Source organism: Nelumbo nucifera, chromosome 2 (assembly GCF_055504915.1).
Source record: "Nelumbo nucifera cultivar China Antique chromosome 2, China Antique-T2T, whole genome shotgun sequence".
Classification (NCBI taxonomy): Eukaryota; Viridiplantae; Streptophyta; class Magnoliopsida; order Proteales; family Nelumbonaceae; genus Nelumbo; species Nelumbo nucifera.
This window is the reverse complement of record NC_142650.1, coordinates 41140192-41166383: the sequence shown is the minus strand read 5'-3', so window position 1 is coordinate 41166383 and position 26192 is coordinate 41140192. Positions and strand designations below refer to the sequence as shown.

The 26192-nt window shown below is 43.4% G+C and overlaps 2 protein-coding genes across 4 annotated transcripts; both read left to right on the top strand.

Moving 5' to 3' along the window:
* Nucleotides 1-1668: 1668 nt before the first annotated feature.
* LOC104599236 (receptor-like protein kinase HERK 1) lies at nt 1669-5338 on the top strand. Of its 3 annotated transcripts, none has more exons than XM_088897716.1 (4): nt 1669-1787; nt 1897-1944; nt 2121-2218; nt 2304-5338. In XM_088897716.1, the coding sequence occupies exon 4, from the start codon at nt 2386-2388 to the stop codon at nt 4882-4884; it is 2499 nt and encodes an 832-aa protein (XP_088753842.1). In that variant the 5' UTR covers nt 1669-1787; nt 1897-1944; nt 2121-2218; nt 2304-2385; the 3' UTR covers nt 4885-5338. The 3 variants fall into 3 exon arrangements, with proteins under 3 accessions (XP_088753842.1, XP_088753840.1, XP_088753841.1); XM_088897714.1 differs by having other exon boundaries at nt 1670-1787; nt 2117-2218; XM_088897715.1 differs by lacking the exon at nt 1669-1787 and having other exon boundaries at nt 1805-1944.
* Nucleotides 5339-24356: 19018 nt separating this feature from the next.
* On the top strand, nt 24357-24779 carry LOC104599235 (uncharacterized). The gene has a single exon (XM_010261684.2). It carries the CDS (start codon nt 24357-24359, stop codon nt 24777-24779), a length of 423 nt encoding a protein of 140 aa, XP_010259986.1.
* Nucleotides 24780-26192: the final 1413 nt, after the last annotated feature.

Sequence of the window (26192 nt, the reverse complement as noted above, 5' to 3'; positions counted from 1 at the left end):
AAAACCAAAAACCGTTGATTTGGTTAGTGAATTGTTGAACTATCGATTCAGACAATAGTTTTTGGTTGTTTTGTGTTTTTTATTTTTTATTTTTTTTAATTTTTTAGTTTTTGTTAGAGTAGGCCATCCTTTTGGATCAGACAGTTGGACCGTTTGACCTTAGTAAGATTGTTTATTTAATAAACATTTGTCTTGATTTATGTGTGATCCAACCATTGAAGGAAGTTTCATTTTAACATTCCCCCAATACCAAGGTGTTTATTTACTGTTCAGCTTATGGTGCCTAATGGTGCCTAACTGTCAAACAATACTAATAAAACATTTATCAACCACATTTTCCTGGTTTAGATGATAAATCAATCACCAATGTTTTTCACAGACATACCAAACATCCCCTTAGGTGTTCACTCTTAAATCTTGATTATTTCCTTTCATAGTTCATTATACATGCCTTTGTTTTGTATTTCTTCTCATCCCCAAAAAATATAAATTTCCACTGAAGTTTCTTTTAGTGGCTTCTCCCAAGCAATAAAAAAAAAGCAAAAACAGTCCAAATCGCTTTCGCCCTCCCAAACAGGGCCCCTAAGCGTGCTAAGTATAACTAAGAAGCTTGGCCCAGCCGCCCAGGCCAACTTAGCCCATGATCACACATTCACACTTGCCTTTTTACTAGGGGTGCAACTTGGTCAGGTTGGGCTGGGTTTATGGTTTACTCTGGTCTGACCCTAAGATTTGGGCTCTTAAGGCCTGAGTTTAGACTGAGAACAAGGTCAACCCTGATTTTCCCAATCCAAACCCAACCGACACTGTAATTTAATGCACTCGGGTTGGGTTTGGGCCCGGGCTGAGCTTAGGTTGGTCAATAAATCCACTCTAAAATTATACATATATAAATGTATTTATACAAAAAAATATATATAAATATGTATGCAATATATATATACACAAATATATATATATATATATAAATATATATGCAACATTTATATATATACACATATGTATGTATGAATGTTGGGCTAAACTCAGACCAAATTCGAACTACCTAAGCCCAAATCTGGCCTAAAAAATAAAAGAGCCTGATTTCTTGATTTCCTGCCCAAATTGCACCCCATACTTTTACCATTCCTCATGATTTGGATACACGTACAGAAGAATTCAGATCTGCTAGCGCTACTCACAGCGATCTCACATCATGTCCTGTCCGGAAACATTACTTGTATTTATTATTAATGGAAGAAGTAGGCAATACACTGGTGGGATATGGCTGTGAGGAGCGCTAGAGCAGATCCCAATTCCATTTAGAACGACGGTCAGAAGTTAGAACCATCACATTACGGCATTACTCGTGTTTGGCTGGTCAAACTACTCAAAAAAAAGAAGAAGAAAAAAAAAATACGGCAACAGCTAAGAACATGTCAGTTGAAATAGATCTACGCCTCACAAGGGACGCCCACAGTACATCCTCGCCGTGTATTGGAACACCTGGAGATGTTCCAAATGCACGGCGGGGATGTTCTTTTGGGCGTCCCTTGTGGGGCGCAGATGTGAACTCCGTCTATGTAGAACCGTAGAAGAGTCGTAGAAGGTTAAGGTGCTTACGGCGCACCTAGCCCATCATAGAAAATATTAGAAATGACGCATCTCAAACCATTTTTTATTCAAATTTCAAAATATTAAACAAAGGCCGTCGAGTATCGAGTAAGTTTCTTTTGGGGTGATGGAGCTGTTGAAAAAGGATTAATCTTCCAGTTCCACGCCATGATTGCAGACTTTTTAGTACAAGTGTACATGAACGACTGCTCCACTCCTTTTTTTTTTTAATATTTCATTTCTTTATTGTAATTTTCATTTACCTCCTGACTTCGTTAATTGCCTGTTTTCTCTCCATTGCAGAGAGCAGAGGTAGCTCTGATTCCCCTTGAATTCACAGTGAGAGGGAAGGTCAGTTCTTTAACTTATCTGGATTCTTCATTTCCCACTTCGTTGACTTTTATTTTCATTTGTTTCATTTTATTTTACTCTTTTAGCCTCTGAATCTGTCCATTGACGCATATAAACTGTAAACAAGGTTGATAGCAGAAGTGTTGGTTTTTTTCTTATTTTTGTTGAAAAGCTAGATCAAACTCTTTAAAAGGAAGAACGGGTTTGTTCTTCCGTTTGGGCCGGTGATGGGGATATCGTGTTTCTCTTTTTGGGAGCTCAGATGATTGTCGAGGTGCCATTTTCCTTCTCTTCTTTCTGTTATGTGTTTTGATTTCAGTTAGCTTTTGTGGTTTTGAAGTAGATTTCTTGTGTTGTAGTTCTTATGAACCCTAAGAATTTAGTTTTCGGCTGAAATCGAACGCTTTCTCCCGCTCTCTCGCCGCGCTTGTTTTCATTTTCATGATGGGTATTGGAGAACTTAAATTGTTTATCTGGATTTCATCCGCATTGTCTTTGGCATGTATCTCCATCGGATTTACTCCCGTGGACAATTACCTTATAGACTGTGGTTCACCAACCGATACGTCGATAGGGAATCGTGTCTTTGTTTCCGATAGCTCGAATTCCCAATTCCTTAAGACCTCACAGAGCATTTTAGCCAACGCCACTGTCTCCTCCTCCATTGTTTCGCCTCTGTACCAGACGGCTCGAATACTCAACGGAGTTTCCTATTACAACTTTCCAATCCAAAGACATGGGAGGCATTGGATTCGGCTTTATTTCTACCCGTTTGTCTATAAAAGCTACGATATGCGCACGGCAAACTTCTCCGTCTCCACTCAAGATTTCGTCCTCCTCAGCAATTTCCAGATAAAGAATGACTCTCTAATGAAGGAGTTCTCTGTGAATATTACTTCAGACAGCCTCGCCCTCGCTTTCACTCCTTCCGACCATTCATTCGCCTTCTTAAATGCTTTAGAAGTTGTTTCAGTTCCTGACAATCTCATTGTAGATGATGCCAATCAAATTAATCCTTTGAAAAGTTATCAAGGTTTGCTAGTACAGGCTTTAGAGACTGTTTGGAGGATCAATATGGGTACACTGGCCGTTTCCGCTCAGAACGATACCCTTGGCCGAACATGGATAACGGATGAAGCCTTTCTACGAAACAAGAATCTGGCCATACCGATTACAAAAATTGGGGCAGTCAAGTATTCGAATGACACAGTCACTCGGGATATTGCTCCTGATACTGTCTATGGCACTTGCAGACGGATGAATTCATCAGGTGATCCCAACAGCAATTTCAATGTAACATGGGAATTCAATGTCGATCCTGGTTTCGAATACCTCATTCGTCTTCACTTCTGCGATATAGTGAGTAATGCTGCTAACCAGCTCATCTTCAATGTATATATTAACTCACTGATTGCAGTTCAGGGTCTCGAACTCTCTACTTTGACATTTAATATCTTGGGTGTTCCAGTTTATAGGGACTTTGTTACAGGGTTAAGTTCTAGTAGCAAGATCGTTGTAAGTATCGGTCCTGATACCTCGACTGGTAGTTACCCAGATGGTATTTTAAATGGATTGGAGATTATGAAGATGAACAATTCTAAGGGTAGTCTTGATGGGGATGTCTCTGCAGCACTGTTTCCATCATCAGGTTCAAGTAAAAAAGTTGGTGTCTTAGTGGGAGCAATCCTGGGGGTGGTTATTGTACTGGCAGCTATAGCTCTATTCCTGATGTCTAGGAGAAGACGATTAGCACGAAAACAACATTCAAAGACATGGATTCCGTTCTCCACGAGTGGAGGAGGGAACTCCCTCAGCATGGGAAGTAAATCCTCTAATGGAACAGCCACCAGTGTTATCTCAAACCTTGAGTACCGATTTCCTTTCGTGGCATTGCAGGAGGCCACAAATAACTTCGATGAGAGCTGGGTTATTGGGGTTGGTGGCTTTGGCAAGGTGTACAGAGGAGTTCTTGGAGATGGCACCAAAGTGGCAGTGAAAAGGGGTAATCCCCTTTCCCAACAGGGTCTTGCAGAGTTTCAGACTGAAATCCAGATGTTATCTCAGTTTCGGCACCGTCATCTGGTCTCATTGATTGGTTATTGTGATGAGAGAAAAGAAATGATCCTAGTTTATGAGTATATGGAGAATGGAACACTTAAAGGCCATCTATATGGTTCAGGATTACCAAGCTTGAGCTGGAAACAGAGGCTTGAGATATGCATTGGAGCTGCCAGAGGACTTCATTACCTTCATACGGGTTCTGTAAAGCCAATCATCCACCGTGATGTGAAGTCTGCCAACATATTACTAGATGAGAATCTCATGGCCAAAGTTGCGGATTTTGGGCTATCAAAGACGGGACCTGAGATCGATAAGACTCATGTCAGCACAGCAGTGAAGGGAAGTTTTGGGTATCTTGATCCGGAATATTTCAGAAGACAACAGCTCACAGAGAAGTCGGATGTTTACTCATTTGGTGTGGTTTTGTTTGAAGTCCTCTGTGCAAGACCTGTTATTGATCCATCACTTCCAAGGGAAAAGGTGAACTTGGCCGAGTGGGCACTGAATCATCAGAAAAGGGGGCTGTTGGAACAAATCATAGACCCTAATCTTGTGGGTAAAATAAGGCTTGCTTCTCTGAGGAAATTTGGAGAGATAGCTGAGAAATGTTTGTCCGAGTATGGCGTTGATCGTCCCACAATGGGGGATGTGTTATGGAACCTGGAGTATGCACTTCAGCTTCAGGAGTCTGTGATCCAAAATGAACCTGATGAAGACAGTATTAATCAGATAGGGGATGTGTCCCCACTAATCAGCAATGTCAATCCCGTGGATGATACTGTCACAGCTGAGAAGGTGAGAGGGTCATCCGTGGGTGATCTCTCGGATGTTTCTATAAGTAAGGTATTCTCCCAGCTGATAAAATCTGAAGGGAGGTAGGCTGAAGTGAAGATACAAGATTGTAGCCATTTACACCAAGGCATTATCAAGTGGTATTGCATCTATCAAGGAGTAATTCTGTTTCTTTGTACAGGGAGAGGATTCTAGTAACATCTCTCAGTGTTTTGATAGAGGAAAAAAATATCTTTAATAGGTCACAATGTCAAAGCGTTGGCTCACATATAAATAGTTATGAATTACTTGTTTTGGGGAGACTTCTCGGGCAGTGGGCCTGTGGTGCATCATTCCATTCCATATACTCAGGCTGTGGTTTTCTTGATTGATTATGAATTTTTTCTTGAAGGACATGATATTTCTTGATACTCATGTAGTGTAATTACCTCTCTTTTCTCTTGGTATTGTAATAGTTTTTATTTTTTTTTCTGAAATTTGAACTTTGGCTAAAGCATATAGCCACATACATCAGAGATCAAGCATGTCATTCTTCTTCTACTATGTAAGTGCCAAGCTCTCTGTGGTAGATCATAGCTCTCTTCTAAAACGGTTGATCCTAAGAACCTACTTGGCTGCTTGATTTAAGCGAAAGATCTAGATTGATTAGTGAGGTTTTAAGGCTGCAAATCATATTGTACATCACAGTGTAGGGATTTCATAATTCGTTGTGTTCATTACAGTGTAGGGACACCTTTCATAATTCATACGCTGTACATTACAGCTTGGGGCATTGGGCTGGGTTAATCCCGCACCCAAACGATCTATCCTATATTTATAGGTGGATCTAAACTTTAAAACAATGTTTAAAACGCATAAGCATGACATAAGGTGGTTCACTAGCTGGATGCATGAGGGATAATTCAGAACGTAATAGGCATAAATCTCCTCAAGAGCAGGGGATGAGGAGAAGGAAGAATAGGATGGAGGATCTCATTTTTTTTAATAGTTTTTTTTATATTAACAAGAATGGATATGCATAACAATAGTTATAGGTGTAAAGTGGGCTGTGCCGTGCTGGCTTGCGGGCCGTTATGGGCTGTGTTGCCCTCCCCAGGAAAAAATTTGAGGGTCGGCCTGGCATGGCCCCCGACCCAAGATTGTATGGGCTCATGTCATGCCATGTTGTGGGTCGAGTCTTGGGCCAAGTCAAGCCGTGCGTCGGGTCAAAGTTATTTATTTAAACAAATTTGACAAAAAACTTAAAATTTTAATTTTATATGAATTTTGTGTATACAATTGCTTATATATATAATAATTAAATAAATTAGTATAATAAAATTTTAAAAATTATTTATTTTATTAATATATTATATATTAAATTATATATAGTATAATAAAATTAAAATAAATTAGTATAATAATTAAATATATTATATTATTATATAATATTATACAAATTATATATAAATATATATAATATATGGGCCGTGTTGTAGGCCGTGGTTGCGGGTTGCCTGCGGGCAGCACAACCCACTCAATCATACCGTGTCATGCTAGCCCGTGGACCTAAAACCCCATACCCAATATGGCCCGCATGATCGTGCCAAGCCTAACACGGCCCGTGAACCATCAATGCCAAACCACCGACAATATGACCCGATTTACACCTCTAAGAATAGCTGAAAGGGCATTGAAAAGAGGTTGGGGGTCAATCCATTTGGGCCCTACCCACTTTCTTTCCCATTATCTTTTTTCTATTCCTTTCGTTTTTTCTTTTTCTTTTCCTTTTCTTTCTTCTCTCTTTTTATTCTTCTCTTTCTTTTTTCTTTATTTTTTTTATCTTTTTGTATGAGGTGTGCATAACGTGCATTGCATGAGGCCTACATCTCTAACACGCCTCAGACGCCTCTTGCACCTAAAGTGTACGACTGTACGCCTTAAAGTATCAACGCCTCTGGTGTATGGCTCAGCGCATTTTGGGGGCGCCTCACCTCACCTGGAGGTCCGCCTTTTAAAACACTGGTATAAACACCAGTCAGTCACCATGTTGTCAGATTCCACTTGTGAGAAGTTTTTAATTTATGGTGAGAAAACAAAATAGTGTGCTTGGGCAATTGTCATTAAACCGGCCAGAGTCGTCCTTAGTTGTAAGTTGTAACCTAGAAATGCAGCTGAAAGTTAATTACCCACTCCTATGGCCTAGCTAGGTTCAGTCAACTTCATCATTCAAAATCTCGAAACATATGGACGAAGGTGGCGCTGAGATCTAGAGGCCATCTGTTTATAGAGAAGCACATGGATACGATGCAGAAAATCAAAGACAAGTCATCAAGGTTCTTTGATTCTTTCTTTAGTTTCTTTCTGATACGTCAAACTTTAGAAGGAAAGAGGAACACGAAACCCCCCTTTAGCCTTTTGCTTTGTATTTTGGTAGTATAAAGTCATCCCAATACCCAAATCCCCAACAAATCATTAATGTATGCAACTTCCATTCCAGGATGATGCATTTATACCACGGCCACGCTAGTCCGCATGCTACCACTTACCAGTACCCATCCAATTGAAAAGGGTTGCCGAACAAAATCAAATCCAACTGAACACGGAACTAACTGGAATTGGGCTGGGCCCATTTCCATCATTTTACACAATTACAACAACACCCATGTCATTGCTCAAGTTGGCCATGCTCATATTACAAAAAGTGTTAAATAAGGATAAGAAGACGAAACCGTAAATAAAGTGTTCATAAAGGCTAAAAGGGATCGATCAAGTGAATGAGTTATTGATTTGTCTATTAGGACATGACATAATAAAATATTGGAGGCTATATTTTCAACCTTCCATAAAAAGGAGCTTTCGACCTACTTATTGGGTATTAAAAATAGGGCAAACTACACTGGGATGTGGGCCACTACAGAGGCCCATAATGACTCAGTCCATTGGTGATTCTCCAAGGGAGAGCTTATTCAGGATTGTCTCAAGATTGTAAAGGATGCTGAGTGGGAGATAAACTGTTTAGCCAATATAGATTCTGGTTTTGAGCTTAATAGGTGTAATCCTTCTTAAGCAAAAACTCTTTACACGCATATGCCACTTTGATGTTATCTGTGCAAAGTGTGTGACAAGTTGTCTAAATGTAACCCCGTCTTTTTAAGCATTAAAAAGCTCTTCGCTAAAAGACAACAACGAATCTTTCAATTTGATAACAGTTAGAAGTTGCTGAACTGAAAGACTTTCTGTTTTATCTTTTAATTGTCAAAATAATTAAATAATAAAATTTTCAAGGATATAGATATAGTGGTCTACCCAATTTGAGTTTCGGTCATTAACAAACCCACAGCCTCCTTATGTCATATTTATTAAAGACAAAACGATAATCTTTTTCAGTTATCCAGCTGTTATCAAATGGCCCCTTCGGCTGCTACTAAATAGCCCCAGGGCTTCAAATAGTATCCGTTTGTCCAAATTGTGAATTTGAATTTGAATCTACGATCCGATTAAGGTGATCCGAATTTTATCTCAAAAGTTTCTACTTGGTTTGCATGTCATGTATGAAATCATAGCTACAAGTTATTTTTAAGCCATTACACTTGTAAGTTTTTTTTAAGGGAAATTTTCATTTTACTATCCTGAACTTTGGGGTAGTGTCAAGTATCCAAACATTTAAATATATCTAAACTTTTAAAAAGTGTTAAGTTGGTCCCTACCATTAACCAATCGTTAGTTATCTATTAAAAATGTCAAAACTATCATTCAAAAGAAGATACTATTCATTGTCTTCTACCCTGAGATTGAACCGGTTGAGGTGTTTGAGATTCTAGACTAATGAAATAATTGTCTTCTACCTTTATATCTGAAACGCATTCTTGTCTAGTTATTTCTTTGCTTTCAATTATTGTTTCCCTCTATCATATTTTATGTTTTTTCTCTCTTATTCTTTGAAGATAATCGGTTCAGTCTCAAGGTAGAAGACAATGAATAGTGTATTCTTTTGAAGGGTAGTTTTGACATTTTTAATAAATAACTGACAATCAATTAACGACAAGGACCAACTTGACACTTTTTTAAAGTTTAGGTATTGCAATGATACGTTTGAAAGTTTTGATACTAACTTGACACTACCCCCAAAGTTAAGGGTACTAAAGTGGAATTTTCTCTATTTTTAATTCATATTATGATGAGGGGTGATTTGGCTCAACCTAATAAATGAAGGACACGTGGACACGACCTGCCAGCAGGACGACAAATCAGCAAGGAGAGCCTTGTCAACAGTTCGGGAGCCCGGGTATTCGAGTACCTCAGTACCAAAGCCACTTCGACAATCAAGTACCGAAGTGACACGTAATTTGACTCTAGAAGCTTCTCAGCGGACTCCGAATCTCCGAGGATCACACCGCGTAATAGCAGGCCTTATCCTCTCCCCGCCCGAATCGGAAGGAAACGATAAACTTCATTGATTGATATGTTACTCTCCTTCTAAAGCGGAATGGATTCCATCTGCACGGGCAGAGGATCCCGGATCCGTTTCGTGAGACCCACGACAACTCAACTATATAGGGGGCATTGACCCCCAAGACCCAAGTACGCGTGATTAAGTGCATTTTATCTCTCCTATTTCTCAAACTCTCAGCTCGCATATCACAGTTACTGACTTAAGCACCGGAGCGACCTCACCGGGTTAGCCACCCCGGATTCTCCGGTCATCCCTTTCTTTGCAGTTCAAGCGACCTACTTGCCAACGGACGTCCAAGTTGCCCTACAGCTAGGAGTATCCAAATCATGCACCATCAATTGTCACCGTCTGTGGGAATGATCGAAAGGTCATTCCACATTTCTCCTCCTATTTTACCTAATCTCAATATCGATGGCATCTTCTAGTAGCACCGAAAGAGGTATCGACACGAACGTCACCGAGGGCAAGGCCAATAGCCTCGGGGATCCCATCACTGTCTGTACCACAAACCACTCCGCAAGTGAATGTCCCTCTCCCCCAAGTGAATACCACCTTCTTGGAGGCCTCCATGATTCCACCAGGGGTTGAACATTCTCAATTCAATGACCTCGTTTAGTGCATTCGAGCGATGCAGATCCAGATGCAACAAATTCATCAGTTTCAACGTTCCAGCAACATTACTTCTATCAATAGTACCAGCAGTATTTTCCACTATTGCAACTGAACCAACAACAGTTTTCGCCTCAACTCGCAGGTCAGAACCAACACCAGCACAGGGCACACCAAAGCGTCCGCCGATCTCCTCATTGGGGTGAGGTGACCTTGCAAGTACCGGTCCCTCCCAGGGGCCAAACCACACCTCGGGGGTCAGACGGACGGGTAGCATACTCCCCTAGTCTCTCAAGGGGGGAACCTGAAGGACAGGCTCGAGCTCAACCAGCCCGAGAGGAATAGTCAGCAGCATACGCGACCAGAGAATGATGATCGTCATCTCGGGGCCCGAGGAGCGGGCTCAAGGCGAGACCCCTCGGCACCCCGTGATAGCCAACGTCGGTCTTGCGATGAAGAAGAAGCGAGAAGGACCCCTGAACCACCTCGCCCCAGCATTCAGAGCTAGATAGAAATACCTGAAAACACTGAAGTAGTCAGCATAAATGTAGGGCCTGCAAAGAAGCAATAGCAGCGACGTCCCAAGACTTGCCGTTACTTAGCTGGGAACAGCTAACCGATGGAGCGAAGTAGATAAAGAGAAGATATAAGCTCGGTGGCTACGAGAACGACGCCCACTCTATTGAGTCGGCCATACCCCTGTGACTCGAGCTCCTAGTGGCTCTAATGCCAAAGGACTTTAAGGTACCATCGTTGGACAAGTACAATGAATCTTTCGATCCCAATGATCACGTGGACGCCTCCCAATCCCATAAGCATTTCATCGGGGCCGACGAAGCTTGTATATGCATGGCTTTCTCCACTACCTTTAGAGGCGTAATCTAGACCTGGTATAGGAACCTCGTGCCGGGCTCCATCAAAAGCTAGGCGCAGTTCACAGACATGTTCATAGCCCACTTCATCACCAGTAAGAAGTGTTCGAAGTTGTAGGAAAGCCTTCTGAACGTGGTGCAGAGGAAAGGAGAGTCGATCTGGAGCTATCAAGCGCTTCAACGAAACCTGTTTGCAAATACCGGACCTCGACCCAATAGTGCACCTCACCGCAGCTCAGAAGGGAATTACTCACAAGGAATTCAAGTGGCATGTCGTAGCAAACAAGCCAAAGAACATTACCGAGTTCCTCAAACTGGCCAATCAGTTCATAAGTACTAATGAAGAGATCAACTAGAAGACAGAAAACCAGTAAGGTGTGAAGAGGAAGAGTGAAGAAGAAGGAACGAGCAATAGTAAGCAGAAGAGCAAAAAGAGCAAGACCCCGAGGAGAAGAAGCAAGTCACCGCACTCGAGGAGTAAGTCCCCCTCCCGAAGCTACAGGTTGGGTCGGTGTTCCAAGACCCCTCCTGTAGAAAAGAAACAACTATACTCCCCTTAATGCGAAGCGAGGAGAGATCTTAATGGCCATTAAGGACTCCTCCATAGTCAAATGGCCATCCAGGCTACAAGGAGACCCAACGACCAAGAACCCAAATGTTTATTGCCACATTCAACAGGACCATGGTCACAACACGAAGTACTACAGAAAACTCCGCGATGAGATCGAGGAACTCATCCGCCCTGAGTATTTGAAAAATTATATTCTGCACGAGGAGAAAGGGCAGGGGGACCGACAGGGAGATCGGAAGAAAGATGCCCCGAAGACCAGTAGAGAGAACGAGTAGCCACCTTGGCAGATACTTGAAGAGAAACCGATCTGCGATGTGATCAACATGATCACTGGTTGATCCATTGTAGCGAGGTGCACAACAGCAGGAGGGAAGACTTCAGTCCAGGAACTAGAGCACGAGGCCGAGAACCCACTGAAGCGACCTCAGATAGAAGAACCCATCTACTTCACCGAGGATGATGCTCATGGGATTCAGTAACCTCATGACGATGCCTTAGTTGTGAAGCTCATCATCAATGATTTTGAAGTGAAGCGGATCTTGGTGGACTCAAGAAGTTCGGCCGACATCCTCTTAAAAGGGACCTTCGACAAGTTACAATTGCAGCAAAGTGATTTGAAATCGGCGCATACCCCTCTAGTAGGGTTCAACGGAGAAGTCAGACCTCTTGGTCGGATCACAGTACCAGTTGAGGCGGGCACGTGGCCGAATATCGTGTGGTTCGATCTTACCTTCCTGGTGGTCGCGACTTTGTCCCCTAAAACTCGATCATAGCTCGGCCCATCACGCACGCTTTACGTGCGATAGTATCAACCTACTATCTAGTGATAAAGTTCCCGACAGATTATGGAGTAGGGGTTAAACAAGGCGATCAACTCGACTCCCATAAGTGCTATGTGGCTGCCCTGAAGGGAAAATCAAAGTTGGCAGAAGACATCGAACTAGAGCAACTAGCGGACTACACCAAGGAGCGAGCATCCCAAGACCGAGCCGACCAAGACTCTCCAGATTGGTGCCCTGGTAAGCGAACTGCTCTGTACACAACTAGTAAGTTTCTTACTCAATAATTTAGATGTTTTTGCTTGGACTGCGGCAGAAATGCCTAGAATCGACCCCAGAGTGATAACTTTCAAATTAAATGTGGACCCTTTAGTTAGGCCAGTTAGACGAACAAAACACAACCTCAACCCGGAGCGGTAGAGGGTAGTCGATGAGGAGGTCGGGAAGCTCCTCGCCGCAGATTTCGTTAGGGAGGTCCATTACCCGAGCTGGGTTGCCAACCCCGTGTTAGTGAAGAAGGCCAACGACAAGTGGCGCATGTGCGTCGACTACACTGACCTGAACAAATCCTGCCTGAAGGACAGCTTCCCCCTGCCTAGAATAGGCCGCTTGATAGACACGATCTCTTGGCATAACTTGTTGAGTTTCATGGGCGCCTACTCTGACTACAATCAGATTAGGATGGACATAGCCGACCAGGACAAAACTACTTTTGTAACAGAACTCGGGCTGTACTGTTATAATGTCATGCCCTTTGGTTTGAAAAAACGCTAGGGCAACCTCCCGCGACTGGTGAATAAAATCTTTGAACCTTTGATTGGAAATAAAGTGGAATGTTACGTTGATGACATGGTCGTGAAGACCCAGTTTTCCAATTCTTTAATTGATGATTTAAGTGCTATTTTTCAAATTCCGATGAAATAATATGAAACTAAATCCGAACAAGCGTGTCTTCGAGGTCATGTCGGGCAAGTTCCTCAGATACATAGTAAACCGATGTGGCATCAAAGTCAATCCTGATAAAATTAAAGCCATTTTAGATATGCGACCACCCCAAAAAATAAAGGAAGTCCAACGACTAACTGGATGGGTAGCTGCCCTTAACCGGTTTATGTCTAAATAAGCGAGTCGGTGCCTACCCTTCTTTAAGGCGATAAAAAATAATGAAAACTTCGAATGGACCAAAGAGTGTTAGCTCACGTTCGATGAGCTGAAAAAATACCTAAGTACCACCTCGGTTTTAACCTGACCTAGGGAAGGAGATGAATTGAAGATGTACCTCTCAGTAAGTGACGAGGTGGTCAGCTCAGTATTGATCGGAGAAGTAGACCGGGTCCAACGACCAGTCTACTACGTAAGTAAAGTTTTGCAGGAAGCGGAGACCAGGTATCCCGACATCGAGAAGCTGGCATATGCACAAGTAGTAGCAACTAGGAAACTACGCCCGTATTTCCAAGCCCACACCATTATCATCCTCACCAATAGACCTCTGAGGCATGTTTTGCTTAAGCTGGAGTTGTCAAGTAGATTAACGAAGTGGTCTATTGAGTTGAGCGAATACGACATCCGGTTTGAGCCATGTCCAGCGATCAAAGCAAAAGTCTTGGCAGATTTTGTTGTAGAGTGCACGTTTAGCACGCCGGCCCCAGAACTGGCTGAGCCCACTAACACATCGGAGGTGTCAACCAGTGTGGCACCGGTCCCGGTCGGAGTAAGATTGACTTGGGACGAAGAGCCCTGGATGCTCCACATAGGCGGCTCGTCTAACTTTGTGAGGAAGAGGTGCTGGACTAATACTATACGGCCCGAGTGAGGTATAGTTGGAGTACACTCTCTGGTTCGGATTCAAGGCATCGAACAACTAGGCGGAGTACGAGGCACTAATTGGGGCTCAACTTAGTGAAGGAGATGGGTGTTAAACTCCTTGTAGTGTGTAGCGACTCACAAGTAGTAGTAAACCAAGTCAATGGCAATTACGAAATTCATGATGCAACTATGGCAACCTACTTAGCCAAAGTCAAAGAAATCCTACCAGGCTCTCGCTCTTGTTTCATCAGGAAAATACCAAGGTCCGAGAACGCTGAGGTCAACGCACTGTTATAATTAGCAAGTACTATTGACAACACCATGCAAACTGTATATATAGAAGACCTGCCTCGACCCAGCATTCTTGGAAGGGGGGGTGGGGGGCAGAAGAGGTCACTCCCGTATTGCAAGCGAAACTGAGCTAGATTGACCCACTCGTCGATTATCTGTTCAACAGGACCCTACCTACAAAACGCAATGCAAATCAGAGAGTAGAGTGTCAATCAGCTCGGTACGTCCTTATAGACGGACGATTGTATAGGAGGTCCTTCACACTCCCCTACCTACGTTGTTTGCGATCCTCAGAAGCCGATTTCGTACTTTGCAACATCCATAAAGGGCTACGCGGAGGACATTTGGGGGCAGAGTGCTCGCCCGAAAAGCAAGGCAAGGCTACTACTGTTCCCACTATGAGGATAGATGCACTCGAACCGTCAAGAAATGTGACAGATGTCAGAGGCATGCCAACATCCTCCATCAGCCTGCCACAGATCTGAAGTACCTGACTAGCCACGGCCCTTCGCGCAATGGGGAATCAACATCCTTGGTCCATTTCCGTTGGCAACCGGGCAAAGGAAATTGTTGGTCGTGGCAGTGGACTACTTCACGAAGTGGGTGAAGGTCGAACCGTTGGTAAGCATCACAACCCGAAATGTGCAAAATTTCTTTTGGAAGAACATTGTGTGCCATTTCGGACTGCCAAAGGTGATGATATCGGATAACGGGATGCAATTCGAGGACATCAAATTCTAGAACTGGTGTGCCGAGATGGAAATTCAGCAAAATTTCACTTCGGTAGCACACTCCGCAAGCAAACGGACAAACCGAAGTGGCGAACAGGTTTGCCCTCCGCAGACTGAAAGCTTGCCTTGTGTGAGCTAAAGTGTTGTGGGTGGACGAGCTGCCTAGTGTCCTTTGGGCCTACCGAACTACCATCAAAACTGCGACCAACAAAACACCCTTCAACCCCACATATGGAGCGAAAGCTATGATTCTAGTAGAGATTGAAGTACCGACGTTGCGGCTCAAAGCATACGACGAAGAGGCGAACGATGACGAGCTCCGAACCAACTTAAACCTAGTTGAAGAGCTACGTGACCTAGCCCACATTCGGACTGCGGCTTTAAAGGGATGAGAGATCCATCGTATGAACGCCCAAATCTTGCGGAATAAAGGGGCGAATTTCAAAATATTTTCTCTCCCTTTTAACTGGGAATCGCATTCCCTATTTAGAAAATCATATTTTCAAGGATCAATCTTGAACCATAAACTAAACCAGATCTGAACCAAAAGGAGTAGGAGAGGATTATACCTGATACAGAGAAGTAATATCTCCCAACGGAGGTGTTCACGCCCAAGGAAGGATCCAAAGACTGTTCCCACTAAAGATGGCGCAGTGTAGGATGGAGTAGAATCAGCAGCGTTCTTCTCCAAGAACTCTGTTCTTCGCAAGAAACAGCAGGATGGCACGTGAGCATAGCTTCCTATCAATTCTTTCTCAAAGAACTGATGTCAAGATCGAATCTTGACTTATCCCACAACTGGAGATCGAACTGGATGACTGGAGGCTATAGGAAGGAGGCGGCAAGAATGATCTTTACAGGGATTGCAGAAATCTTTCTTCTGTGATTTCAGCTCTGAAGATGATGTAATTATATGATTCTTCTAAAGGCTGCCGCCCCCTCCTTCTTTTGTAAACCCAAAGGATCAGCTCCTAATCCAATTAGGAGCTGCTGATCCAAATAATATTTGGATCAGACCTCTCTTTAGGTGATAAGGATAAACCCTTATCTTATCTACAGATTAGATCAGCCTTCTCCTAATCTCATTAGGAGGTTTCTAGATCTGAATCATATTCAGATCTGGACTCTCTGAGTGGATAGGGTTAAGACCCTATCCTATCTGCTGATCCATCTCTGAATTCGCCCATATTTAACTTATTAAATAAGTCTAGTTCGAAATGGGCTTTAGGCCCATTAAGCTTATGTGCTCACTTAACCTTCCTAACTGCTGCCCAGTTGGGCAGCATTGATCTACACATCAGCCACATGGGTTCGGCCCAGCCTTTGTTACAAGGCCTGGCCGAATGCACTGTTATGGACAGTGCACCCCCTGAAACCCATCAAATGGGCTCTATGGGCCCAACACTTACCCTAAGTGGTCCCTGGGCCAAGCCACCTTGTAACACCCGGGGACTGTGGGCAGATGTAAGATTAGCCCATCAGGTATTATCCTCAATGGTCTTACATTTAACCTCTCAGCCCATAATGATCATACACTGTCCGACAAGAGATGACCTCTCCCTCGGCTGCAAGGAACAGTGTTGCACTCTTTACTTATATGGATGCCGAGAATTAAAACCTTTTGCAAACATTTTAGAAACCACAATACATATACTTTCATATCTCATATAAAATATATTTTGCAAAACAAATCTCAATGTTGGAAATCGGCTGCCAGCAGTCTTGGTTTCCATCAGTGAGAGTGCATCCCCGATCATTACCTTTGTCTGACAGAGGGGCTGATCCTATCACTATGATCACCCACTCAGATGAATTCTCAGACTGTCCCAACATACCCAGGTTTTGACCCCCGCTAAGGATCTCACTGATTGGTACATCTAAGATAGCCCAATCCGACACCTAGTGCAGTATCATAATCGAGTCTAGGGGTCAGGTGTAACTTTCCAGTTTTGCCCATTAATCTCCAAGGTTCAGGGCAATATTGGAAATCTAGTCCAGTTCAAAGATTCAATTAATCCTACACTATATGTGCGTAGGGTCTCACCCTGGCAGCTGGGACAGGCCACCCCAACCGACTTGGTGGCACAACAGTGTCAGCCTTATTAGGATAGGTATCCCCAGACCGACCCACTGGCAGTGAACATTCAAAACTTACACGAGTCTCATTAAGTGTCCAGTTTAAGGGTATTATATAGAAACATGAATCAAATATGCACTTTTATTCATTTACGATAAACTCATAAAGTACATCATTCTGATTGAAGCTAAGAACATACAAAACTGTCCAACAGGCTTACCAACAGCGAGTAGTTTGGTATTATAATGCCCGGGTTAGGAAGCGACTATTTCGAGTCGGCGACCTGGTTCTCCATATGGTGATGGTACCTGAGCCCGATGTCGGTAAGCTCAGCCCAAATTGGGAAGGTCCATACCAGGTGAGACGGGTGTTCGGAGAAGGGACCTACGAGCTCGAGACCATGGAAGAAAACAAGTTCCTCAAGCTTGGAAGGTTGACAACCTTAGAAGATATTATTTGTGAATTCGCGACTCCAACGCAACTGAAAAATTACTAAGTCCACAAGATCATCGAGCTGATAAAAAAGGACGATGAATTGGAGAGAGGACTCCGAGTCACTCCTAGATCCTAAGGGTTATGGTGTCGGACTGATAAAAGACTTCGGCACAATATAAGACCCAGTCACCTCTTCGGAATAGGCAGAGAAGTCCTAGTCGCATCTTTGGCATGGGCAGAGAAGTCCTATTCGTTTCTTCGGCATAGGCAGTCTAAGACCTAGTCGTTTCGACATAGGCAGCCAAAGACCTAATCACTTCAACATAGGCAACCAAAAACCCCCAGTTGCTTTGGCATGGGTAAGTCAAAAGTTGCCCGTGTACAGACAGGTCGGGCATACCCTACAGTGTCTATTTACCCCGACATACAACAACATCGGATTATCCCTACTCGGGTCTAGCTCATCAACTTGGCGCTTTGGGAGTAATCTATACTTAGAAAAATTTTGTGCACAAGAGTTTTTGAACTATTGTATTTCATTAATAGAGAGATACTTCGAGTACATGGCAAAAAAAAAAAACAAGAGACTACAACTATTTAACTGAGCTCGAAGGCTCAGGACATCAAGTATGTATGGGGATCCAAGAAAAGAGGCAAATAGACATTAGTTGATTTGGGGATCCTCATCCACAACAACAACATTAGTAGGAAGGTTGGTCTCCATGCGGTCCTTGGTGCCAGCGTCCGCTTCTCCCTCCTCCGCTGTCTCTTCCTCAAGGAGGTCGTCACCTCTCTCCTCTTTAGAGTCTGGGTCGTTAGTAGCCTCCCCAGCCATCTCTTCGGTAACCTGGGATGTGGTGAGAGCGCTGAGGTCGAGCTCAGGGAACTCATGTTGCGTTAGCCACCTTCTAAGCTTGAAACCCTTGCGATAGGCAGCCGTGCCGGTCTTGATCAACAGATTACGCTACTCCGCCGAAGACTTGTACTCCTCAACGGCCTGGACCTTCGCCTCCTTTAGTGCTTCGATGAAGATCTCCGTGCACTCCTTTACAAGCTCTTTGAGGTTCTCCTTTTCTCTCTGAAGGGCCTCCCTCTTCTCTTTAAGCTTCTTCTTCTCTTCCCTCACCAACACTATCAACTCCTTTTGAGATCGCGCATCTTTCTCCAGTTTGTGGATCTCACCGCGAGTTAAATTTAATTCACGCTAAATGCTTCGGAAAGTATCTTCGGCTTGGAGGGCCCACTTCAACTACACCTCGGACTGATAAGCTAGGGCATGGATCGTAGAATTCACCTACCAAAAGAAGAAAAAAATCTAAGTATCGAGAAAGAGGCGTGAAGAATATAGTCCAAGGTTTAAGTACGTACCACCATGCAGTGAGTTGCCACTCTAGCCCCGAGCTGTGCCACCGGCAGATCGACCCAATGTACAGCCTCATCAGAGAATACTACTTCCTTGCTCTTGAGGAGACCGAACCTTGGTGTTAGAATGCTCTGAGCTGCCTAGGAGGAGTCATCCCTCGAAGGGGCGGTCGCTTGAGTGCGCTAGGGCTCGGACACCAGGGTCTCCTCGGGTAGGTGAGGTGGAAAAGTTCTGCATTGGTCTTCCTCGACCAAGTCGATAACTGGTGGGTGATCGGCTATTGGGGAATGCTCGGGGACAACGGAGTCGACATCGGAAGTGGTGGTTGCTTTGCGGAGACAAGCCTTTTTGGAGGGCCTCTTCTTCATGCTCCCGAAGAGCTCGGTAGTAGGAATATCAGCCATGGCTACGACAAAAGGCAATGAACAAGGTAAGTAACAAGATCAAGATAAAACAAGACGAAGAAAGCAAGTACGGAAATCGTGATGATGACCTACCAGGAGGACTAAGCCTATTGTATGAGCTTCTCTTCGTCACAAAGTTTTTGAACTTCAGCCCAAGTTTCGCCCAAGATTGGACTTCCTCCCATGTTTGTTTGTCCAACCTCAGGTCGGGGTCCTGAATGGCAGGCCTCCAATGGGTTGGAAATGGCCACCCCACAGTGTTACGAACTACGAAGTAGCACCTCTTCTAGGCCGAGACTTTGTTTGGGAGCTCGTGCAAGAGTTTGTACCCAAGGCGAGGAGACAATAATAACTTTGCCTATGCTCGAGGAGAACACATGCTGAATTCTTCTTTATGGACAAGATTGAGGAAAAGGTGTTGAGGTCTAAGGGCTGGTTATAGTCATGGAAAAGAGAGATGGTACCTACAATATTACGGATTGAGTTGGGATGGCGCTGGTCTATGGCGACGTCGAAGAATTTGACGGCCTCGACTATGAAAGGGTGAAGCGGAAAACACAACCCAACTACGAGCTGCTCCTTGAAGACCATGATCTCATCATGGCCATGATCCCAAGGAAAATTGCCTAAGGTGCTATACACAAGGTTATCGGGTAACCTATACCGAGCTACCAGGGGTAAGAGCCTATCAACTGTCATTAAAGATGAGTCCGCCTTGGACTTGCTAGAGACCTCGTGTTCTTGTTGAGGTGACTCCGCCTCGGATGGGTTGGAGTCCACATCCTGCGCTTAGGTACCCACCTCAGCAAGACGAGACTCCACGGCCTGCGCCGAGGTGCCCACCTCGGCCCCTGTGGACTTGCCTCTCCCATCTAAAAGGCTATCTAAACTAACACTAGACATGTTGAGCTAAAGAAATAGGACAACGAAATTGGAAAAAAAGAAAGGTGAACTCACCAAGAAGACTGAAGAAAGCAGGATGACCTCGGACACGGGGATAGTTGACCCCGAGCTGGGAGACTTGGACGCGATCTCAAGGAACTCAGTTACATAGTTTGTGGTGAGAAAAATGGGCCCTTCGGCCCCTATTATAGCCACCATATCCGAGGTTCAACGACCAAGATCCGCATGATCCAACGGCTCTTGTGAAAACCGTCTGCACGCCACCCAAGGTTGAAATCAGTTGAGTGCGCGTTTTAATGTCCGCAGAGTTTATAAATGGCGTGATGTCCGCACGTACTTGATACGCGATCTCGGTCATTTCCTGGTCGAGCCAAGCGGTCATACAGGTCCGACCGAAGATCCGCCCTCCGCGTCATCTAGACATCATGCCAAATCCACCTGGACTTGTAATGAACTCCCTACACCAAGTTAGGACCCCTGGCATGAGGAGTGGGGGCAATTGATAAGGGATGATTTGGCCCGACCTAGTAAGTGAAGGACAAGTGAACATGACCTGCTAGCATGACGACAAATCTGCAAGGAGAGCCTTGTTAGCAGTTTGGGAGCCCAGGTATTCGAGCATCTCAGTACCAAAGCCACTTCAACACGCGAGTACCGAAGTGACACGTAATCGAGTCCAAAAGCTTCTCAGCGGACTTCGAATCTCCCAGGATCATGCTGCGTCATAGCAGGCATTATCCTATCCCCTCCCGGATCGGGAGGAAATGATAAACTTCATTGACTGATATGTTATCTCTGTTAGACAGTTTTGTATGCCCTTAGCTTCAATCCAATTTGATGTACTTTTGTTATTTAGTGGAAATAAATAAAGTGCATGTTTGATTCATGTTGTTTGGTTTAATTCTGTGTAAGACCCTAAAACTGGACACTTATAGAGACTCGTGTTAGTTTTAAATAATCACAGCCGTTGGATAAGTCTGGGGAGGTTTATCCTGCCAAGGCTGATACTGGTGTGCCACCAAGTGTTGGGATGGCCTGTCTCAGCCACCAGGGTAAGACCCAAGGCACATACAGTATGGGATTATTTGAATCCTTGAATTGGACCAGATTTCCAGTATTGCCCTGAACCTTGGAGACAGATGGGCAAAATTGGAAAGTTACACCTGACCCCTAGACTCGATTATGACATTTCACTAGGTGTCGGATCGGGCTATCTTTGATATGCCAATCAGTGAAATCCTTAGATGGGGATCAAAACCTGGGTATGTTGGGACTGTCTGAGAATTCATCTGAGTGGGTTATCATAGTGACAGGATCAGCCCCTTTGTCGGACAAAGGGTAATGATCGGGAATGCACTCTCCCTGATGGAAACCAAATTGCCTGACAGTTGATTTCAATCGTTGGAATTTTGTTTTGCAAAATTAATATATTTATATATATATATGTACGGTTTCGAATTGTTTGCAAATTGTTTTAATTCCCGGGATCCATGTGAGTGGAGAGTGCGGCACTGTTCATTGCAGCCGAGGGAGAGGTCCTCACTTGTCGGGCAGTGCTTGATCATTAAGGGCTGAGAGGTTAAGTGTAAGACCATTTAGGGTAGTATCTGATGGGCTAATCTTGCACCTGCCCACAGTCCCTTGGTTTTTATAAGATGGCTTGGCCCAGGGACCACTTAATGTAAGTGTTGGGCCCATAGGGTCCATATGATGGGCTTAGGGGTTTACTGAGTCTTTCAGTGAATTCGACTGGGCCTTGTATTAAAGGTTGGGCCGAACCCATGTGGCTGGTGTGTAGATCAATGCTTGGGTCCCACGCCATACAAAGAAGCCCAACTGGGCAGCAGATTGGAAACTAGTTAAACACTGAACATCTAATGGGCCAAAAGCCCATTTTGAGCTGGGCTGATATGATCACCCATCTATGGGGCGAATCCGAGATTAATGTTAGTAAAAGGATTGGGCCTTTAACCTTATCCACTCCAGGAGACCAAATTCAAATTAGATTTGAATCTGATAACCTCCTGATAAGATCAGGAGTAAACTAACTTAATCTGCAGATAGGATTAAGATAATCCCCTATCCAAATACAGATTTGGATTGAGATAACTCCTAATTAGGAGGTTTCTTAATCAAGAAGAAAGGAGGAGAAAAACAAGAGAAAATACATCAGAATTCGAACTAGGGTTTTGGTGGAAAGAAAACTCCTGCGAATTGAGATTAGATCTCATTCAAACTCCAGAGAGAAGAAAAGCAGTTCAGCCATCTTCGTCCCTGGAGTTTTCCTCCTGTCGCCGCCATTCACTATTGCAAGACTCGATCTTTGCAACAATAGGAAGTCAAGAAATCAGTTCTTGACATCAGTCTTGCAAGAAAGACTGAAGAAGATTCGGTGTTCAGAGTTTCCAGAGGATTCTTACGAAGGGTCCAGTGTGTAGGACGCACCCTGCTGGTTCTATTCCATCCATAGTTGTGTCATCTTCAGCAGGAACGGATCTTGGTGCATTCTTTGGGCGTGAACACCAACTTTGGGAGATACTGCTTCTCCGGATCAGGTATATTCCTCCCTTTTATCTTTTGGTTCAGATCTGGTTTGATTATGGTTTAAGTAGGATCCTTGAATATTGTATTCTAAATTTAGGGAATATGATTCCCAGTTGGGAGAAGGTAGGAGAATTTTTGAAATTCGCCCACCCATTCTGCAACCTTTATGGCGTCCATTATATGGATCCTACCATTCTTTCAATCTCCCTCTAAAGCGGAACGGATTCCATCTACGCGGGCCAAGGATCTCAAAGCCATTTCGTGAGACCCACGACAGCTCAACTATATAAGGGCATCGACCCCCAAGACCCAAGTACGCGCGATTAAGTGCATTCTAGGTTTCTTATTTCTTAACTCTCAACTCACATATCACGGTTACTGACTTAAGTATTGGAGCGACCTCACCGGGTTAGCCATCCCGGGTTCTCTGATCATCTTTTTCTTTGCAGTTCGAGCGACCTAGTTGTCAACAGACGTCCGAACTGCCCTATAGCTAGGAGCATCCAGATTGTGCATATTCATTATTAAAATTTACTAATAGTATTGAAATTTCCAAAATTCCAAATCCATTAATTTTGAATGGGATGGATAAATTCCATCCAAATCCGAATATATGATAATATTCGATTGGATCCAATCCGTTTGCAGCCACGTTGAATATACAGCTAAATGGATCCAATTTTCTTAGGATGTGTTTGGTTGTAGTGCAATTTTATTATACTGATATAAATGCATGAAAGTGCAAATGAAAAAATGAATTCTTGTATAATTTTGTTTTAAATTTTATTTTATTCAGTTTCATTTCTTAAATTATTTCATTTGTAATGCAATCAAACAAACTAAGTTAAATTATAAAACAAGAATAAGCCAAAATTTACGCTAAAATCATTTGTACTGCCACAATTTTGCATAAATACATATTTATTTGCATTGTAACCAAACACAGCCTTAAAATCTAGTGCCATATATACGAGACGAGAGGAGTCACTGGATTAACCACCCACACTTGGTACCCGCGATTATCTCAATGTTTCTCTGTCCATGTGTCCGATACGTAAACCCATTTTCATTTCATGTCATTTAATAATTTTAATTATTTCCAGTATAGCGAAAAAAAAACGGAAATCAATCTTCAATCAGCCCATGGAATTAGGTTCAACCCGTAACGATGGAACTGGTCTTTGGCCCAAATTTCCTATCCTATCCCTCTTACAGCATAAAAAGGCATGAGATCCATACCAGACGGGTACTTGATTCAATTGTATTTACTTTATCCTTTATACCAGTCAATCGGGTCAGTTAAAGTCCGTATACAGACCCAACACATGTAGGTGAATATCAATTATATTTAGGGTTATGTTCGTCAATTACCCAATATTTTATTGACTCCTCCATATTTCAGCTTTTAGTCTTGGCTAACAGCACAAAAGGATGGAAAGAAACGGTCTTTACTCATTACTAATGATGATAAATCATTCCATATGAGTCCATGCTACACAGCCAACTATACACAAATAAGTGAATAACCAAATCCAAACACATTAAATAGCAAAAACGCACTGAAAATTTAGAGATCCCTCTCTCTCTCTCTCTCCCTCTCTGTGCAAAGCGTCGATGTCTGTCTTGCAATCGTCGATGTCTTGTCTTGCAATCTAAGCCTTGTTCAGGTTTATAGGGAGGAACCCATTACATAGATTACTCCCACTAGGTCTAGGTGGAGGAAAAAGAAATAAGAGAAAATGAGTTCTGTTTGCATTGGGAGCTGCGTCAATGATGCCCGTGCTCCGGTGAGGGCAACATACATGAATTTGTACAAGTGGCCGGAATCTGACGCCGAGTTCGTGAAGTCGGTGAGCTCTAACGTCTGCAGGGGCGGGCAACCGAGAGTGGTGGATAGCATTTCGTGTAGGCAGATGTACCTGAGGAGCTACACATTTTCAAGGAAGGAAACCATGCCCGAGAAGACGAAGAAGTGCTTCGGCAGAGTTAAAGAGAGGGTGGTTTACAGGAGGAAAAGAAAGGTTGACAGTGGCGGTGGCGGAAGGAAGTGCTTGGTGATGAGGAGGGTGAAGGAGGTATCCTACGCCGCGTTATTGTCTATCTTCCACAGGCTCTTATCATGTACCTCCACTGTAGACGTGGTGGGTGGCAGAGACTCGTGAGTCTTTCTTCTTCTTCTTCTTCTTCTTCTTCTTCTTGAGGGTGCTTTTTTTTTCTTGCTGTTTCTCTTTCTGGGCCCTCTTTCGTTAATCTTAATTCAGTCGTCGTTTCTTTGGGTAGTCAGAAATGAAAATTACTCGTTTAAGTTTCATTTGAAAAGGAGGGGATTGATTGTATATTTTCAAGTTCTGGTAGCTTCTCTCTTCTGTGTGTTCTGAAAATTAAAATAACGAAATTATATATAGTAGTCTTGAAATTAATCTTTCTGTGTGGGTCTTGCGTTTTGAATCGATCAAATTTTTTTTTTTTTATTGTGCAATATAAATTAGATCGGCGTAAAAAACCACATTCTCACTTTGGGACGAACAGATTGACAGGCATTTGCTTCATCTGTTAGAAATTAGAGGAGGGATTTCGAGGATAGAACCGTGAAATTATTGGCAATTAACTGCAACTAAACAAAAACTCAACGGGCTTAATAGTTAATTTTGAAAACAGAATCTATTCATGGCCCGCGTGGAAGTTTGTCAAGTGTGTCGCTAAAATGACAAATAACAACACCGAGGGGTCTCATTTGGTTGGTTTTTTGTTTCATAGCGGGATGATGATCAGGGGTGGTCAATGTGAGGTGGTGGAGTTTGGCCAGAATTCCCACTGCCACCACTCGTCGGCGTCGTCGCTTTCCCATTCTCCTCTTACCTTCATTGACTGTAATTTCCACTTTTCGTGATTGTGTGCGACTTTGCGTGTACGAGTGCGAGAAAGAGAGAGAGAAAGAAAGTATTATGGGGACTATGAATGGCAGCAGCAGCAGCAGCAGGAGAGAGAGAGAGAGCTGAAAAGTGATGAGGACGGTGACGGGGTGTAGAGGTCTCATCACAAAAGAAAAAGATAAGAGAGCCAACCACCGAACCAAAGACAGTTGTCTGCAATCGATGAAGATGAATACTTTGAAAGCAAGTTTCATATTGTGATTGGGGTGATCGGGGCATTAGGATCGGATTTCTTATAATCAAGCATAGCATAGTAGTTTGTTTATATATATATATATATATATATATATATATATATATACTGTAGTTGGTGGGTGCTCCAAAGCACTTTGCACCCACCATCCATATTCCATACCCCTTTCTATCACAAATAATACAAGTTAGTGGGTGGCACGTGGACTCACACCAAGCTATTATACGCCACCAAATAACACTTGATGGCTGTGTCAAGGCTTGTTTAGCCAATAATAATACCCCACGTCAGCCATCAAGTGTATATGGCCCACGACCACTCCAATCTCTCATTTCTAATGCATGCTTGCCATTGAACATTGTAGTGGTCAAAGAACCCCTAACAATTCATTTAAGTGCGGCTAACCCAACACCTCACAAATGTATAGTTCACGCTGAGCAGTGACCCCC

Coding starts and splice junctions, on each gene's coding strand:
- LOC104599236 (XM_088897716.1), top strand. CDS start 2,386: ATGATGGGTATTGGAGAACTTAAATTGTTTATCTGGATTTCATCCGCA.
- LOC104599235 (XM_010261684.2), top strand. CDS start 24,357: ATGAGTTCTGTTTGCATTGGGAGCTGCGTCAATGATGCCCGTGCTCCG.